This window comes from Camponotus vicinus, unplaced genomic scaffold (genome assembly GCF_025532165.1).
Source record: "Camponotus vicinus isolate PSW18456_S1 unplaced genomic scaffold, iyCamVici1.0 SCAF_9, whole genome shotgun sequence".
Lineage (NCBI taxonomy): Eukaryota > Metazoa > Arthropoda > Insecta > Hymenoptera > Formicidae > Camponotus > Camponotus vicinus.
In genome coordinates, this window is record NW_028141981.1 from 1,850,079 (window position 1) to 1,868,592 (window position 18,514).

Here is an 18,514-nt window from a genome sequence, read left to right on the forward strand (position 1 = left end):
ATTGTCAGTGTATAATAGTGTGTAATTATTGTTGGTTAGTTTTTTATATTATTCATATTTATATATTTAATTTCTACTTTTATTCTCTTTCTATTATCTATTTTTAATTTTTAAATGTAATTATATATACACATTATATTTCTCTCTACTTTCTTTTTTTTGTTTTGAAAAGAAAATCAACAATGATTTGATGAAATTAAAGTGTTAGTTTTTTCAAATTACTGTATATTATGATTATAAACTTTCAGCTATTTAATTTTGCATATGTATTGCATTAATATATATTAATATATATATGTATAATTTTGTACATAAATTTTTAAAATATGATAGACATTATAATAGGAGTAATCCTTTACAATTGTAATTTAGAAATAAAGTTTTAATACAATACATATGCAATACATATGCATACATATTGTAAATATATTTGCAAAATAATTGTAGATTGTGTACATTAAAATATAATTACTTATGCACACGTGATATAGTTTTTATAATTCTAGAAATTGAAATTTTATATTTTTGTAAATTTTGTAATTTGATATATTTATTAACTTTATCAAATTTGTACAGTGTTCCACTGCAGCTACATTATATAGGCAGTATTTTAGGCAATTATATAGTTTGCTAAAAAAATTTGTCTTTTTTCTGATTTATATAAGATTCTTATTGTTATAGTATCATCTATTCTCAAAAAATATGTTTTTCCAAATGTATTCTGTGTATCAGTTTGTCAGTATATATGTATTGCACAGGAGATATATTTAATTTGCATACAATATGTCGTAAATTGGTTTTGGCAGATAATGATTACACAATGCTTGTATTCTTTCACTGCGCGTTACAGGTGTATATCGTCGCATTGGGAAAGTCTTTACCACAGCATCCGTTAGAGTTCTTGTAACAGCGGTTAAATCTGCTTCTGGTCCCTGAGTGTACTTTTCTAGAGCCAGCATTTCTGCCTGAAACAGCTCTTGACCATACTCCTTACGAGTTTGAGGATCCAACTGAGTCCACATATCTCTAGCTTGCTCTAACAATGCTGTATTATCCTTTAGCCATGCATTACCGGACACATATTCTCCGGTTTCGACAATTACAACATCCACACCCCATCTCCGCATCTCTAATCTTAAGCAAGAGCCCCAAGCCTCCACAGCAGCCTAAGGTATATTTATAATTTTCTATGAAGCTACTTAGCTTTATTAATATTTCCTGTTTCATGATTATACAAATAGATAAAATACAATATAATCAATAAGAAAATTTACCTTAAGTGCACAATAAATGCCTCGAACAGGGCTTGGTATCCGTGCCAAGAGGCTGCTAACGAGAACAATTCGACCTTTTGATCTCCTCACCAAGGGTAGAAATACCTATTATAGAGAAAGTAAGAGAGTATTGTTTCATTACGTCATAGATTTTTCTTTACCTCCTGACATTTATGACGCTTACCTGAGTTAAACGTGCTAGGCCAACAAAGTTGATGTCTATGCTTCGCTTGAGAACAGATGGGGGCACCCACTCGCATTCTCCAAGAGTCACCCAAGCAGCAGCATGCACGAGTGCCCATAATCCTGAAATAACGTATAATGACGTAGGTTGTAATTTGTTACACATCAAAGGGTTATAATCTTATGAGGTTTTAAGAGAGATATACCGGGAGCTCCATCGGGCAAGTTCTCGTTGACGTAAAGAAAAATTGAATGTATATCACGTTCACTAGTAACATCCAATTGCAACGCGTGCAATCTTCCAGAAGTATCATCTTTCAATTTTTGCATGATCTCTTCATTATCAGCTTTATTAGTGAATCCAGCAAATACAGTGAAACCCTTAAAAGAAGAAAAACCATATAAATATTGATTTTAAATTATATTCAATTTTTAAAATATTTTATATTTCACATATATACTACCAAGTCATCCAGCTGTTTAGCTAAAGCAAATCCGACTCGCGAATCGCAACCTGTGATTAACACTGCCTTTCCTGCTGCAGTAACCTGTTGCATCAAGTAAACTATGTATTATGTATATTTAAAAATATGTTTGACTTATTAAATCATAATTTGATAATGAAACTTCATAATATTATAATACTTTAAAGCCATTGAACGCGAACGATGATGATCTCAAAGTCCTTTGTGAAAAAGTGTAAAACAGGAAGTATGCAATGATGATAGGTGCATTGATGCGGTATTATGAAAGAAGGTCAAAGCTTTCAATCAGGCATAAAAATCCGTAAAAATTCCGATATAAAGAAGGCCTTTGAACTTTCGGATATTTGCAAGTGTAATTGACATTATAAAAGGTTGAGGAAGACAATTTTGTTACTACAAAAATGTGATATATATCTTGTTTTAGGTCAGAATAAATTATAATTTGCTTTTTCACATGTCAATTGAAAATTTTTTAACATACTACACTAACTAACAATAACATGATTACAAAAGAAAAAGAAAGAGAGAGAAATAATTACTATTGTAATCTCTAAATTTGCTTTAAAAAAAATTTACATTAGTATTATTTGCTTGTATCAAGTGTAATTATATTACAAATATCTTACCTTCAGATTGTGATAGAACAATGTGGATCCTATAGATATGACCAATAGCAACAAGAAGAGCACAAAGCTAGATGTTTGTGAAATCCCAAAAGTGTTCAATATAGTTGCCAGGATGACTGCAATTGCATGTGAAAATGCGATAGGTAATAGACACCGTTCTGCTAACTCCCATGTCTGACTGTCGTCGGACTCTTTATTTCCATTCGACGATGGCATTTTTTTATACAGATTTTTAATCAAAATCCTAGCCAAATATGATTAACTCCATTCGAATGGATTCTGTGGCTCACCTAGGAGCCCTAACTGGGCTATGTCTGAGCTAACTTTAAACTTAAAACAGTGTCTAGTCTCATTGATCTAAATTTAACTACAGTGCTGTATTTTAAGTTCAAAGATCCTAGCAAACTAAAATCCAAATTTCTATCCAATTTATAATCGAATAATTAATATTTTCGATATACTCGATCTATTTATTAATTAATATTGTATATTAAATTATTAATACAAGTTTTCTATATGTAATGTATAAATAAATAGAATATATAATTATACATTTAATGTAATAAAAAATAAGAGTTTATAAAGTACGTTTAAAAGAAATAGTTAATAATTTTCTTATAGTATATATCGTCTGTGATAAAAAATAATATATCGCAAATATATATTGCAATGTGTACATATATGTATTGTATAATATAATTTATAATTATCTTTAAATATTTTCTGTGAATATCGCATTTATAATTGCATTGATTATACTTATCATTGAAATATAAAATTGAATAATAAAAATAGTAAATAAAAAATTGCAATATCTTTTTTTTTTATTGCATTTTAAATTAAAAATCACAGACATACGCATATATCTTTTATATTAAAATATTTCAATAAATGTAAAATAATAAAAAGAGTTTTTAACATTTAAAACAAGAAAAGAAAGCTAGAAAACAATTTTTATCTTTTTTTTTAGATAAGATATACTTTAATTCTTTCTTAAAATATCTTTCCAGTAAATCGTATATCATCTGAATTGCATGTATCAATATTTAAACATTTTTATTTTTAATTGCCCTTCACGAGTTCAAAGAAATGGAATCGATTGGCACGTGTCGTGAATTATCTCATCGATCTCATCAATGTTTTTGCATCCGGAGATCGTCCTCTTTATCGGCGATGACGGGTATTTTTATAAATTTCTCGTCTGGACACTGTGTTGAAAAAATAAGCGCGGTCGCGTGGAGTAGGGGTAGATTATTGATTTCTATATGGGGGATGTCACAGGGGACAGAGGGTTGGATGGGTAGATAGGTGGGTGGGATGCTGTGTCGGGGTGTCTCTCGCTCGCGCGTATATACCTGCGGGAGAGTCTACAGGGGGTATAAATAGAAAGGGTAGTTGCACCGTTGACCCAGTGTTGGGTTGACACACGGTCAGTTCAGTCACTCGAGGCACCATACACTCTTTCTCTCTCTCTCTCTTTCTCTTTCCACCGCGCCGCACAATCGTCGTTGCCGCCGCCTTCTGCTGATTTTTTTATCTGTGAATTGTTTAACAAATATATAACAGCCACAGTCTCGAGGCTCGCTCAAATCTTTTAGTCTACCGCAGGTCGATCCAACGTAATCTTGAGCACTGCCCTTTCATACTTGATTGTTTCTTCCAAATGTGATACGATTTTTTAATCCGAAGATTCATCAGTTAGACAATTGGCGTTGCTTTAGTGCATCTTTGTAGAAGGGATATCTTTCTCATTGACGTTGAAAAAATAAAAAGCGTGTTTGTACACTGTGTTTATCGCACAAGACTATTACATCTCGTACAAGGGCGTATTCCCCTTTATCTGTCATTGGGCGCGCGACGAAATCATTCAAACTTATCATCATATTGAAGCATCATCGACCAATTGATGTGCAACGAGAACCAGGCCTTAGCAGCAGTCAATTTTCTTCGAGAAAGTAAATCTTTTCCAACTTAGACGGTTGTGTTTATCACAGGGTGTAGAGATCCCAGTATTGTTCGAAACGGGAATTACTAGTGATCAGCGAATTTAATATTTGCTCTCGTTCACGGCCTGTGAAGAAAAATGTCAGATACAACAGGAATCACGCAGGGAATGGGCAATCCCTACAAAATAGTCGATCATACTAGGGAGCGAAGAAAGGGTATCACCGCTTCGTCGCTAAAAGATCTGACTAACATCGCACGCAATCGTCTGGCATTACCCGTAGACGCAGATCTGACAATTGTACTCGAGCAGGATGGTGAGATAATTTTTATGCTGTAACATGCATTCATATTTAGATACTTCATTTTTTATATATTTTTTTAAATTAATAATTATTTATAATTATATGTTATACTTTGTTATTAACTATTTATAATTGTCATATGTCATACCATAAAAATTGTCCAACTAATAACTCTCTTTATAACAGATGGAGAATCATTCTCTTACATGATTTCTTTTGATTTTTTTCAGGGACAGAAGTAGATGATGAAGAATATTTCGCCACATTAGAAAAGAATACAAGCTTGATGGTGTTACATGGTGATCAAAAATGGATCGCCGTGGGGAGTAGCAAGACAGCGTCTCGTTATATCGTTGTAGATGACGTGGATGCGGAGGGTAGTTCAAGGACTGATAAAATTCGACGGCGACGAACGCCTATAGAGCCTTTAGTATCGTCGTTGCACGGCGACCCATCGCATATTTCGCTCCTTGGAGGAAATGATCTGGAATTACTTAGCGATATGGATCCTGATAGTTTAGCTGATATAGTGCCTGATAGGTAGGTAATAACAGAAGTAGGTAATTACAGAATTGTAATTATCCTAAAAAAACAAATAGAAAGAAAACAAAATTAATTTTTCTTTTTTCAATTTTGTTATAGACTTTTCCTTGAGCAGCTGAAGGAAGCTTCAGGTAGATTCCTAGCAGAGAAGCGACAAGCACAAGAATCTATGGCCCTTCTTCAGATGTATGCAAGTGGTGGTGAGATGGAGCGAGCGTAGGCCATGTGGGGGGTGGGCGCCCTCACATTGGCTAATATGTATAGAGTGCGACGTCGCATATTCTATAAAGGTCGTCAACTGCAACAAACTTTAATCCTATTCTGGAATTGAGCCCATTTCAATTTTTATTTACAATAATAGAGTATAACTGAGAAAACACACAAGTATTAGTTAACAAAGCTGACACATATATCGATGATGATGATCTCATATTCTCTCTCGTTCGCATGAAGAACATGAAGAAGAATCGCAGAGACAAAAAAAGCACTGTACAGAAATTAAACACAAATAACTTGTATTATTCGCTCTCGGGAATTTAGTACTATAATGATAACCATAGAGGTTTTGTCTCATACATAGAGCAAATAATAGTTCTAAGTTTTTGTAGAATTTTTTTAATCTATATATACAATTCAGTGGCACAATATGCTTTGGCAATACTTTACATCCTTTAGTGAGCATATGAAATTGCTTTAATACAACGTAAGATATCTTGCTATACCAACAGAATCATATACACGCGTGTTTAGCTGCTAACTTATCAGAATATACATATAAGAAGGAAAACATAAATAACATTTTTTTGAAGTGGACATTCCGTCGCCACGTTGCCATATCAAGTTTTAGCAGAACATGTTTCGTTTATGGGATTTTTGTACTTAGATACCATCATACCGAGATTTAGTTCAACGAAGATTGATGGAATATTTAAGACTGAATTTATAGAGAAAACGAAAACCATTCCCATATTGAAATCACTAATTCATTGTACACTAACATTAGCGACGTAATAGCGACAACAAAAAAAGTCGATATCAACCCTTTGATACCAAGCAAAATTGTGCTCTTTGATAAAAAAAAAGAAAAACGAGAAAACTTTCAGAAAAGAGACAAGTATTTCTAGCAAGATTATACATACACACACGTATATAACTAATATATATTAAATATTATTTTAATTAAAGGATTATATAATCTAACAAAGGAACGTCATACTTAAATTCATGTGATTCTCGAAAGTTACAAAATATGAAGTAAAATACACACAGTACTTACATTTTTTAAACCGTAATGAAGAAAAGTGTATGTGTATTCTTCGCAGAAATACCTTTTCAATATATCGTAACATGTGTTCCTTGATATTTATATTGTAATATAATTATCATATCTCCTACGCACATACATACTAACCGCATTATACATATATTTACATTGGAATGCACATATACCGCCGCATTTAAATTCACGGAAATGGAAAGCGCAATAGCCATTATTAAACTATTTGCTACTATCGATCGGATATATCATATTAAATCAGGCGCAATATATTCGGTTTCACAAATCGATCTTAGGGTATTAGTTTATAATGAATTGAAGTGATTGATACGAAACTTCCTCAAAACGAATGAAAATGTGTTAGAAAATAACAAAAACGACGTTAAATAGTACTGCCAGAGTAAAAAGGAAAATCGATTAATGCTCAAACAATATCCCTAATAAGAAATAAATAGAGGATCTTGCGCATCTTTTTCATACCCGCATCTAATGCGCGGTATCACAAAAAAATAGCATATTCTATATTAACATATGCCATATTACTCATCGTTATTAAGTAAATCTTAAGAATAAAAATATGCACTAATAATTTTAGAGAAATTAAGTTTTAATGGAATTCAAGAAGTTGTCGTCTATAAGTTGATGTAGAGCATCGGAGGCATCTTTTATGCGATTGGATGCGTTACGCAATTGACAAACAGCCTCTTGCAATACCAGTTCACTTCTCAGCAATTGTCGATTAACAGTTGACAATTCTTGTACACTGGTTGCGATTGTGCCCTCGGTCATTTGCAAAATGTCTCTATCTAAGGTTTCATTGCATTCATCTGTTCAAGTTTAACATATGTCAATTTAAACAATGTTCAAAATTAATAAACAGTACATATATATGTATATCGATTTTGTTTTGAGATATAATTTAATGTCTTTCATAAATGCTGTTTTATAAGAACTTGTAAGAAATTGTTTGTACAGTGTAAATTAGGTAGATACTATAATTATGCGCGATCGAATTTTTTAGATGCAGTAAATTGAAATTGAGTTACGATAGAAGTACAGGTCACCAAAGAATTGAGTTATGAACATTCCACACACAAACATGTAATACTGTTTAGCTATAGTCATGCACATATTATACTACTGTAATATTAATAAAAGAATGTTAACAAAAGTAAAATACTTGTTTCAATTTTGTAAACATTCTGTTAAACATAAGATATAATAATGGCAATAAAAATTTATATAATATTTTTATAAATATAAGAAAAAAATTTTAAATAAATTAAAAGATATAATTATTAAGTCACTTACGTAATTTTTTGTGAAGTAAACTATTGTATTTGATAGAACTTTTTTTAGATTTTGATATTTTAAGATCTGTATAAGGAGGACAAGCCATGGCATCCATTGCTCCACTGATGCTACTTAAGCTTGTTAAATCTATAAAAGAAGTAAAAAGATTTAAACATTATTTAGATTTTGTTAACAAAAATATTCAATAAACTCACCATCATCAGATTCTGGCGCTTCACCAGAGATAATGGTACCACAATAAGTTGACGGTATCCGCATAGAAGGAAATCCTAGACCCTATACATATAACAAAATATATATGATAAAATATATGGTAAATTTCATTATTAATCAAATTAAAAAATATAAATTATGAAATATAATACAGTGGTATACATAACGTACAGTAGCAATGCTCGATGCATCATCATCAGACTCTGGAGCTTCTCCAGAAATAACTGTAGCTTTCAAATCCATCTTCTAAGAAATATATCTGTGATGTTTATATTACAGGCTCTTCATAACACTAGTAAAAAATATATTAATAAGTACGATTAGAGTGATTCCATAATACTGCAAGTAATAATTAACTTTTAACACATTTTTTTATTTAATATGCTTTTGTAAAAACCTTTTATATTACTATTGTTATATTAAAAAATGTAATGCATATACATTAATTTTAGGTTAGTTTTGTTATTAGGGGAAAAAATATACGTATTTGTAGATTATTGCTGATTGTTTTAATAAGAAAATGATACACTTGATTCAAAACAATAAGATCTTTTCAATTTGTTTTGAGATAATGCTTATATAATTTTTTTTACTATGTCACTAATCTAACTACTGACTTCTAGATCTGATCACTTACACTGTCAGTATTATACAATTTTTTTGTGTATGCGTATATAAATGAAGAGTATAATGATGGTTCTTAATCAAAAATTTTCACATTGAAATTTTAGCTGCATATATCTCTATTTATAAGCATACATGGAATAATAATAAATACTCTTCTTATATAATTAAGATCTAAGCTATTGATTAAACTTATTAGGAACTCTTGATCTAGCCAACTATTGTTATTGAAAATTGATAATCTAAGAAATTTGTAACTGGACATACAGATATACAGTTTGTCTCTGAATATGTGCTGCATATATAGAGTAGCAAGTATTATATATATTTTAACATATATAACATTTTAGATATGAACATTTTAAATATATACATGTATTTTGTTTCCATATATGAATTAATGAAATATTACACTTTATATTTTATTGTAATTCTTATTTTACATATTGTAAAATATAAAATTTATTTACATATTCCCTAATCTCAAATATTTTTAATTTATGTATTGTGTATAACATAGTTGCAATTGCAATGCTTTTATATAAATAATAAACTTATTACAACAGGAAATTTATATAAAAAAAATAAGTATTATATATATATTTTTATATATACCTTTTTTTCTAGCTATTAAATAATTAAATTATCCGCGCAAAATATCCAATTCTTCGGGTGTGACATGTAATCTTAATTCTTTCTCGCGTATTAGATCCTGAATTTGTGTAAGAAGTTGAGGTGCTACTTCAGCTGCATCTATATAAATGCTTCTTGCCCACGGACATTGCGTGACGCTCTCATGATAAATTTCTTCTCCCTTTTTCTCGCATAAGTTATGCTCCCGAAGCAAGAACATATACAATCTCCACAATAATGGGCAACATCTAATTGATGGTATTCTGTGAAAACAATTTTATGTTAGAATACTATATAATACTCATACGCACACACACATACACACACACATACACGCGCGCGCGCGCGCGCGCGCACACACACACACACACACATATATATATATATATATATATATATATATATATATCACATAATATAAATGATTTTATTGACAAATATATTTAATAATTTTGAATGTTACAAAATTTTGTTTCTACTTTACCTAGAAAGTGTTAAATGAAACGATAATAGTTTATTTAATGCAGCATTTACTGCATCAGGATAATCAAGTTTCATTAAGATACCAATACGTCTGCGAGCGGCTAGACACATTGCAATGGCTCGCCACAATTTAATTTCAGAGCTTCTACTATTAAATCTCCAAGTCGGTAATTCACTCTGTAATAATGATAAGTATATAATTTAATTACCAATTTAATAATCTTCTCTCCTTCTAAAATCCTAAGATAAATATTATTGTATATTGCTAATGAAATGTAATACTTTTACCTCTATACTAGCAAATACAGAAAGAGCATAAAAATTATTTGGATATATATTTAAAGCCCTACTTAAAGTCTCTTTCAACATAGCCTCCAATGTCCGAGTCCGTTCATAATGTAACTGCAATATTGCAATTTGACTTTCGTATAACATTTCCTATAACAATTTAAAAATTATTTTAATTTATAATTATATTCTCAACAGCAAATATTGACATTGCAACAAAATATTAAATTGGTACCTGTAAATAAGGATAATCCTTGGAATGATCAATACAGGTTCTCAATATTTTAATAACACTTTGGATATCATCATTTTTAATATATAGAAAGTAAGTGTAACATATAATCGCGTCGCATTGTAAGTTTGATAGAAAAAAGGTATCCTTTTCATTCTCATCAGGAGAAGCTTGCAGAAAGTCTTGTACACATGAATGTAAATATGCTTCAATCAAGTCTGAATCTTGATTTTCATTTTTGCTAGGTATCATTTGACTAAAGACTTTTAATATCCATTGCTTATGCGATTCGTTGTATGTTCTAATGTCTAGTAAGGTCTCGATAAATGTTCTGTACACATTAAAAAGCGCTGCTCTCTCCCATTTGTTGGTAATTGCAGAAGGACACGTGCCTTGAGATTGAATGGCAGTTTCAAGGATATTCATGCAGTTACTGAATCTACCCATTTCCAATTCTATTAAGGCATATTCCTTGTAGAAATACAAATTATTTCTGTTTTTGTCTTTTTTTAAAAACTCTTTCAATGTTGTTCTCAGTTTTTTTCCTCTGCAATCAGAAACACATGCTTGTCTCATGTAAATAATTAAATCTATTAAATATTTATATATACAAAAATCTTACTTATTGTCATGTTTTAAAGGTTCATCTTTGCTGAGAGAAACTAGTAGCCTTTCCAATCGTAACCACCAAACATATATACTCGTTCGTTGGAGCGATGGTAAACTTTCCGCGATTGTATGGAATATTTTACGTACAAAATCCAAATATGGTTCTTGTGCAGGATGAAACTTGAGATATTGAGGACCTGATGTTAAACGTCCTTCAAGAATATCCTTTAATAATTCTTTTCTTTGGTTGTGGCCAGCCATTTCACCTGTCATAGGATACATGAATGGAAGTAATACTTCCAAAGATTCTACTCCCCAATTAAAGTCTTTCAATAATAAATCCTATAAAAAATATAAAATATTTTTTTATTAATTTTTTGATTACTTGTAAATATATTTTATAAAATTTAATTTTTTCCTAGTCTTTATAATTTTACATTTTTTAATTATCTATAAAGTTGTACATTTAAAATTTTTGAACAAAATAATTTAACTTACATTCATATAATAATCCCGACAAGGTAAAAGTGGCACTTTTAGACACAAAAGAGAATAAATAGCCATTTTAAAATTTGAATTACGAGAGAGAATTGGATGTACAAAATCTGCCACATCTTCAGGTAAAATAAACCTTCGAGAATCTCCAACTAATTCTAACTCGTCTCTACTAACACTAATCCAGTGGCAATTTTCTCGTAATGATTCTGTCCTTTGCCATAATTGATTAAGTGGTAGTCGTGACATCAATATCATTTCTTCCATCCCAACTAAAATTCAATATTATTGTTAGAAATAATTATTAATAGCACATTATTAAAATAACACAAAAAATTTCCATTAAGTTCTTTTTGAGAAATCAATTGGGTATGTATATATTTTATAATTATTAAAAATAATATATACAGCATTTTTCACTACATTTGTTTGTTAGATCAAATCAATCATTATGGAATTTATATAAAAAAATATATTTAATTTGTGCTTAATAAATTTTATAATTGTCATATAACATTGCTTTTATTTTAATATCTGTTATTCAATGATCTGATATGAATAATTTGAAACGTTTATTTTCCCTGCAATTTGAATCTCTATTTGATAAGATTCTTCTTTATCTATAAATTATAAAATAACATTATATACTTACTTAATTTCTTTTCATCTATGGATCCTCGAAAGGCTAAACTAGTTTTATCTAAGTTCAGATTTAAATTCAGATTTAGACGTATTGTTTCCCACATTTGTTCCCATAATCCTGTATGTCTTAAGAAAGTTAAACATTGATAGAGCATATCTAGATAAAACATATATAATTAGTACAAGAGAAATATATAATTAAATTATTGGCAAAATGCCTACTTACATAACAATTGCGCATCGTAAACAGAAGGATTTGTTCTCGCGCGCTGTCTCAAAACACAAAAACATTTTGAATACAAATCCAATACTCGTGGTACAGTACACATTGCTACTGAAGCTTGTGTAACCATAATGAAGTGTTGCCACAATATAATGTTTCCTGAATCTTTATTGACTAATGCTTCCAACTGATTCGACAGTTCATCAGAAGGTGTCAATTCTGTCATGAAATGTAATTTTAATTTTAATAATTCTTTAGAGTCTATGTTTTTTTCAAGTGCTTTCTCAACAATAGATAACTTTTTCAGCATTGTAGATCGATGTATATCTTTGGCTAATTGGTGTCTCTGATAATCAACCAGAATATCCTAGAAATTGATATTAAAATATTATTAAAGTTTAATTTTGCATATAATATGTCATATTAAATTACTATATTATTACAATTTTAATATTATTATAATATTATAACATATTACAATATTATTATAATTCCATATTTATAAAAAACATTTTATTTATTACCTGAAAGTTGATATATTGTAACCAAAGTTCAACATTATATGGATCTTCCGCCAGTTGTTCGTTATATTCCCGAGTTTTGCATTTTTGTTCTTCTTCCAAATTCTTACACCAAAAAGATATATTTTCACTTATTTCTTCATCTTGTGTTGAAATTTCATTTTCAGTTGTTCTTTTGATAACTGTATCCTTTTTCTTTAATGATTCTACAGAATCAATATTTTTGACATAATATCTGTGAAATATATCCTTTTTTGGTTGCTTATGCTTAATAAAACCAATAAATTTTTCACTAATTTCATAAGATGGTCTCACTCTGGGACAGAATGTATTTATGTTATTATTTCCTTTATCTCTATGCTTATCTTCAAAATATACATTCTGAACATCTTGTTCATATTCTATCTTATATCTTTTACTATCATATGTACGCTTTTTTCTCTTTGTCTTTTGTATTTTATCAGTTTTCAATTCTTCCTGTTTTGTATGCAGTTTTGTATCCAAAAGAGCTGTTTCACATTTTACCAGTTTTTCTGCATTAGGTATATCAAGTAAAGATTCATCGGATGAAGAAGACAAATCAAAAGTCTCTCTTTCAATTGGTGCTTGCGTTTGAAAACTCGAATTTGACAACCATTTGATGGAAATATTATCTAAAATTAAAAGACACATATAGTAACAAACACATGCTTATATCAGAAGATAAATTTGTTTAGAAGTAGAAAATTTGAAATTTATATCTGTTAGAATTTTATCTTTAATTCATAATTATTTTCATATGTAAACATTGGTTAAAGTTCGAAATTACCTGCATTGTCATGACTTGTCGATTCAGATTTATCGCTTGAATAAGCTGGAAACAGAGACATAATCTATTTTTCTTCTTTTATTTGTCTTGTTTTGTCGAAATACGTACAGAATATCACGGTTTTTTTCTGTTTAATCCTTGTAACCCTACTTTCACGATTTACAAAAATCTTGAAATTTCAAGACTCAATAACTATATCATCGTCAATGACTCTTCTGTATTATCATCAATTATTTTAATTAATTATTTCTAACTTTAGACACAATTTCCGAGGACGTTAAGCCATATATTTCTCTCTGTGTGGTTTCTCTATTACTGTATAAGGTTTGTTCAGTTCAATGAGATGCCAGAATGATGCCCACGCTAACAACACACATCATAAATGGAGGGGGTAACGGACATATAAATCGCTCATATGATCGTTACCCCCTCCATTCACGGTTGCGTGTTGCTAGCGTGGGCATTCTGGCATCACTGGATTTGTTCTTTTTAGCTGAAAGTGCTGCACTGGAACTGCACTAACTGGACGAGATACACGTGACAAGGGGTCTGTTCTTTTTAACTGCACTACTGCACTAGTGCAATTAGTTAGAGTGAAAGAAAGTATATTTGTCTCTTTCTAATTTATTGCACTAGTGTAGCAGTGCAGCTAAAAAGAACAGACCCTACGTGACAGATAAACAGATGATTGATCAGGTGTAATAGTGGATGAATGGATGGATGGTTGATATCAGAGAACATTCAATGAGGCAAAATCGAAATTGTGATATAAAAGAAAAAGCAAGAAATGACTGATTATCTCGAATCGTTAGGAATACGTGATTCAATTGCACTTGGCGTATTAGGTGATGTATCGTTTTTTGCAGATAAAGTTGGACAAATATGACAGTGCATATAGATAAAAAAACATTGAATTATCATGATGATACAGGAAATTTTATAATTGGTTTTTGTTCGAAGGACGCATAATAATATACAAAAGGATATATAGTATGACTGTATAGTTATACCAACAAGTGACATAACGTTTTTATAGATTCTCCTATCATTTCTTTTTTTTCCTTTCTTGTTACACATTGTATAAATGTTTCGAAAGTGCAATTTCGTCAAGCAACTTTATGGTGCTGCAAATGCATCCACGGATGCCGCAGTTGCAGAGACGTCTGCTCGAGTAAGTATTGTTAGAGTATGTTACAGTATAGTCTCTATTTAGTTTAGTGTTTAAAATTTTTATGCTTGAGTCATATTATCACATTTCAAGATAACTATGATAATAACTTGCTTGCTTATTACAGTTGCAGTTGCTTAGAACGAGATTGCAAGAGGATGAAAAGCATGGAATACTTACAGATACATTTGGACGTAAACATACATATCTTAGGATATCTATTACAGAGCGTTGCAATCTTCGCTGTGAGTCTCTTTATTAAAAGTTTAAGAAATTGTATGGTTTTTTTTACATTGTTAATGAAATTGCAGGTACATATTGCATGCCTGCAGAAGGTGTTAAATTGACCAAGAAGGAAAATATTCTAAGAACAGGTGAGATAATACAGATAGCTGATCTTTTTGTCAAGGAAGGAGTACGAAAAATACGTTTGACTGGTGGTGAGCCCACAGTTCGTAAAGATATTATTGACATTGTTGGTAAAGTATATTTTTCAATATTAATATTAATGTCATGAGATGTTCCATATTTTCCATATCTTCAAGATTTATAATTTTGCATTAGGGCAACTCAAGCAATTGACAGATTTAGAACAGGTTGCAATCACAACTAATGGGTTAACTTTGACTCGTCAACTGCCAGCTCTTCAAAGAGCAGGTTTGGATGCATTGAATATATCACTGGACACTCTCAGAGAGGAGCGCTTCGAGATGTTTACTCGCAGGAAGGGTTGGACGAGAGTTATGGCTTCCATAGATCTTGCTGTTCAACTTGGTTATAATCCTGTAAAAGTAAATTATAATCAATTTTTAATATTGTGCAGTCTGTTATATAATAATCTATATAATTGTGATTTATATATTTATAATGTTTGATGACCAGGTCAATTGTGTGATAATGCGAGGGCGAAACGATGATGAAATAATTGATTTTATCGACTTCACAAGAGATCGTCCTATTGATGTACGTTTCATAGAATATATGCCATTTCAAGGGAACGAATGGAAAGAAAATAAGATGGTTTCTTTCGACGAGATGAAAAGAATAATTCGAAAAAAATATCCAGATTTCCAAGCTTTGTCGAACCAGCCAAATGATACGTCTAAGGTTTGTTTTGTGATACTGAAATTGAATTTCATTTATTCAAGAATATATTGCATAATACAATATTTCCTTGATAGGCTTATCACGTGCCAGGATTTGTAGGGCAGGTTGGATTTATTACATCTATGAGTCAACACTTTTGTAATTCGTGTAATCGCTTAAGAATAACAGCAGACGGAAATTTGAAGGTATGTTTATTTGAAGGAAAAGGTGAAGTCTCGCTTAGAGATGCTTTGCGAAATGGAGCCTCGGAAGATGCACTTAAGGATTTGATAAGAGAAGCAGTGTCGCGGAAAAAAAAACAACACGCAGGTATGTAAATTAAGACAAAAAGAACGTGGTATTTGATGAAGAACTTTAAAATCGTTTAAAAGAAATCTTAGTAACAATAATTTTAATTGAATCTTTTTTTTCGTTTTCTTTTTTCCTTCTTTAATGTAACCTATAGCAGTATCGACAAACCGATCATATTTATATCTCTGCTGCGATACATGTGTTTCAGGAATGTTTAATCTTACTCAGATGGAAAATAGGCCAATGATCCTGATCGGAGGTTAATTGATGATTATGATAATTAACCAACTATTCTAAAATACATCGGCTTTGTCGAGACGCGCACAGATGCTATCATAAATTTTTAACAATCAATGAAATTTAAAACTAACTTTATAATATATTTACGTTACAGTTAATGATAAGGAGAAATTTTATCACAAAATGCACAAGTACAAAATGTATAATATTGCATCAAGAGAGATGCGATATAAATATTTATCGTACAAGGCTATGTACCTTAAAAATAATACTAGTATTAGAATGTATTCATCATTATCGCACATAGATGAAACCGGTAAAGCGAGTATGGTAGATGTCGGATGGAAGAACGATAGTAAACGTGCGGCAGTAGCGAGGGGATTCGTCAAGGTAGGTCCTATTATCAGTAGTCTGATTGTGGAGAACAATGTGAAGAAAGGCGACGTGTTATCCGTGGCCCAATTGGCCGGTATAATGGCAGCAAAACGTACCTCCGACCTTATCCCCCTATGTCATCCGCTCGCCTTGTCTTATGTAAACTTACATCTAAGATTGAATGAGGAGTCGCATAGTGTGGAAATTATATCAGAGGTCAGATGTACCGGTAAGACGGGTGTCGAAATGGAAGCTTTAACCGCTGTGAGTATAGCGGCACTTACAATCTACGACATGTGCAAATATGCAGCTACTCCTGGTATAATGCAAATACATGGTATAGAATTGATATCGAAAACGGGTGGTACAAAGGGTGATTTTGTAATAGACAAAGTGTAAAAGTTTTCTTCCTCTCATCGATGAATTATGATTCAACGATTGCATAAAGATTCATTTTGCCAGTTTCCAACAATGTTCTAAATAGTGTAGAATAGTATGTATAGAAAATGTGTATCAAAAAACTCAAAGATGTGTATAAAGGAGCTATTATAAATATTTAAATTGTTTCAAATATTTATTAATTTTTATATAATGTTATATTTTTATATATAGTTTATTTTGACGCCTAATAGTTTACTATATGTATAATGTATAAAAGTTGATATGTATTTTTTACATATATAGATGGGATAATTATAATATATATAATATATAAAATAGAATTCTTTTAAATTCTAAATATCAGAAGAGTGATATCAGAAGAATGATTAATCTTGCATAATTATTAATTTTTATTTCGGAATGGATGCATATTTTGGAACTATTTATACAATATTAGGAACTATATATACATAATATTTACGTGCGTGTAATTAATGCAAAGACAGTTTATCATTTATTATACGAACACATATAATACATACACATATAACAATGAAAATTGATTCTCTCTATTTCCCTTTAATATTTCAATGAAGCAGTTAATAATTTTAACTTAATAATTTTTCTAATTCTCTTTTTCATGATTTAAATACACTCTCTAAGGTAATGTTAGTCATTCTTAATAGATGTAAGTGGGGAAAGCCTTAGGTTTAAAAAGATAATAAAAATTATGGATAAAACAAGGTGCTGTTACATATATTAAAACGTAATAAAGAAATGTTTATGCGTAAATAGAAAATGTATCTATGTAGGTTTAAGCAAATGTACATATATATTTGTTTAAATTAAAAACGGAATTATTAGAAAAATTACTGTGTGTGACTGTATAAAAGCGGAATAAGAGTAAAGGATTCATACATATTGTTACGTAAAGACTTCGAAAAGAAGTTTAGGGCAAAATGCAATAATGCGGTGCTTCCTTATTTATAGAAAACTGTTTACCGAAGAGACCTGAGCGCGCGAAAATATACATATATGCATATATATTGTAAGCTACACATTTATATGTTATACATTTTTAAAACATTGTTTTTTTTCAACAAATTTTACTACAATATATCATCTAACAAAAAAAAAATAGAAATTTTACCCTCTTATCCCTTATTTCCTTATTTATGCGCGGAAGAAAATTGCCTCGGAAGAGGAGCAGAATAGCAAATACGCCGTAAAC

General features: G+C 30.5%; 6 protein-coding genes across 13 annotated transcripts in view; 2 read left to right on the forward strand and 4 right to left on the reverse strand.

Moving 5' to 3' along the window:
• The first annotated feature begins 14 nt into the window (after nucleotides 1–14).
• Nucleotides 15–7,813, forward strand: LOC145977417 (DNA fragmentation factor subunit alpha). Of its 2 annotated transcripts, XM_083109388.1 has the most exons (4): nucleotides 15–34; nucleotides 4,563–4,829; nucleotides 5,048–5,357; nucleotides 5,460–7,813. In XM_083109388.1, exons 2-4 carry the CDS (start codon nucleotides 4,652–4,654, stop codon nucleotides 5,578–5,580), a joined length of 609 nt encoding a protein of 202 aa, XP_082965514.1. In that variant the 5' UTR covers nucleotides 15–34; nucleotides 4,563–4,651; the 3' UTR covers nucleotides 5,581–7,813. The 2 variants fall into 2 exon arrangements, with proteins under 2 accessions (XP_082965514.1, XP_082965513.1); XM_083109387.1 differs by lacking the exon at nucleotides 15–34 and having other exon boundaries at nucleotides 3,458–4,829.
• LOC145977413 (D-beta-hydroxybutyrate dehydrogenase, mitochondrial) lies at nucleotides 516–2,897 on the reverse strand. Its single transcript, XM_083109381.1, has 6 exons — nucleotides 2,569–2,897; nucleotides 1,922–2,005; nucleotides 1,664–1,838; nucleotides 1,459–1,580; nucleotides 1,275–1,379; nucleotides 516–1,166 (listed from the first exon to the last, which is right to left on the reverse strand). Exons 1-6 carry the CDS (start codon nucleotides 2,782–2,784, stop codon nucleotides 768–770), a joined length of 1,101 nt encoding a protein of 366 aa, XP_082965507.1. The 5' UTR covers nucleotides 2,785–2,897; the 3' UTR covers nucleotides 516–767.
• Nucleotides 5,688–8,455, reverse strand: LOC145977419 (uncharacterized). The gene is made up of 4 exons (XM_083109390.1): nucleotides 8,335–8,455; nucleotides 8,145–8,226; nucleotides 7,948–8,076; nucleotides 5,688–7,463 (listed from the first exon to the last, which is right to left on the reverse strand). Exons 1-4 carry the CDS (start codon nucleotides 8,404–8,406, stop codon nucleotides 7,237–7,239), a joined length of 510 nt encoding a protein of 169 aa, XP_082965516.1. The 5' UTR covers nucleotides 8,407–8,455; the 3' UTR covers nucleotides 5,688–7,236.
• LOC145977409 (nuclear exosome regulator NRDE2) lies at nucleotides 8,336–14,117 on the reverse strand. Of its 3 annotated transcripts, XM_083109369.1 has the most exons (11): nucleotides 13,722–14,115; nucleotides 12,917–13,566; nucleotides 12,396–12,759; nucleotides 12,180–12,326; nucleotides 11,531–11,799; nucleotides 11,046–11,374; nucleotides 10,427–10,970; nucleotides 10,192–10,341; nucleotides 9,905–10,080; nucleotides 9,403–9,683; nucleotides 8,336–8,455 (listed from the first exon to the last, which is right to left on the reverse strand). In XM_083109369.1, the coding sequence occupies exons 1-10, from the start codon at nucleotides 13,780–13,782 to the stop codon at nucleotides 9,431–9,433; spliced, it is 2,943 nt and encodes a 980-aa protein (XP_082965495.1). In that variant the 5' UTR covers nucleotides 13,783–14,115; the 3' UTR covers nucleotides 8,336–8,455; nucleotides 9,403–9,430. The 3 variants fall into 3 exon arrangements, with proteins under 3 accessions (XP_082965495.1, XP_082965493.1, XP_082965496.1); XM_083109367.1 differs by lacking the exon at nucleotides 8,336–8,455 and having other exon boundaries at nucleotides 8,650–9,683; XM_083109370.1 differs by lacking the exons at nucleotides 8,336–8,455; nucleotides 9,403–9,683 and having other exon boundaries at nucleotides 9,968–10,080; nucleotides 10,254–10,341; nucleotides 13,722–14,117.
• A 252-nt stretch (nucleotides 14,118–14,369) lies between these two features.
• Nucleotides 14,370–18,413, forward strand: Mocs1 (Molybdenum cofactor synthesis 1). 5 transcript variants are annotated; one of them, XM_083109376.1, is made up of 9 exons: nucleotides 14,370–14,566; nucleotides 14,653–14,892; nucleotides 15,017–15,134; nucleotides 15,201–15,368; nucleotides 15,454–15,680; nucleotides 15,772–15,996; nucleotides 16,071–16,305; nucleotides 16,496–16,546; nucleotides 16,682–18,413. In XM_083109376.1, the coding sequence occupies exons 2-9, from the start codon at nucleotides 14,806–14,808 to the stop codon at nucleotides 17,299–17,301; spliced, it is 1,731 nt and encodes a 576-aa protein (XP_082965502.1). In that variant the 5' UTR covers nucleotides 14,370–14,566; nucleotides 14,653–14,805; the 3' UTR covers nucleotides 17,302–18,413. The 5 variants fall into 5 exon arrangements, with proteins under 5 accessions (XP_082965502.1, XP_082965501.1, XP_082965503.1 ...); XM_083109375.1 differs by having other exon boundaries at nucleotides 14,682–14,892; XM_083109377.1 differs by having other exon boundaries at nucleotides 14,758–14,892.
• The window catches only part of Theg (Testicular haploid expressed gene), a 44,002-nt gene continuing 40,616 nt past the window's right edge, over nucleotides 15,129–18,514 (reverse strand). Inside the window, exon 9 of the transcript XR_014440499.1 lies at nucleotides 15,129–15,672. The gene's annotated coding sequence lies outside the window, so the exon portion shown is untranslated. The remainder of the gene's footprint in view (nucleotides 15,673–18,514) is intronic.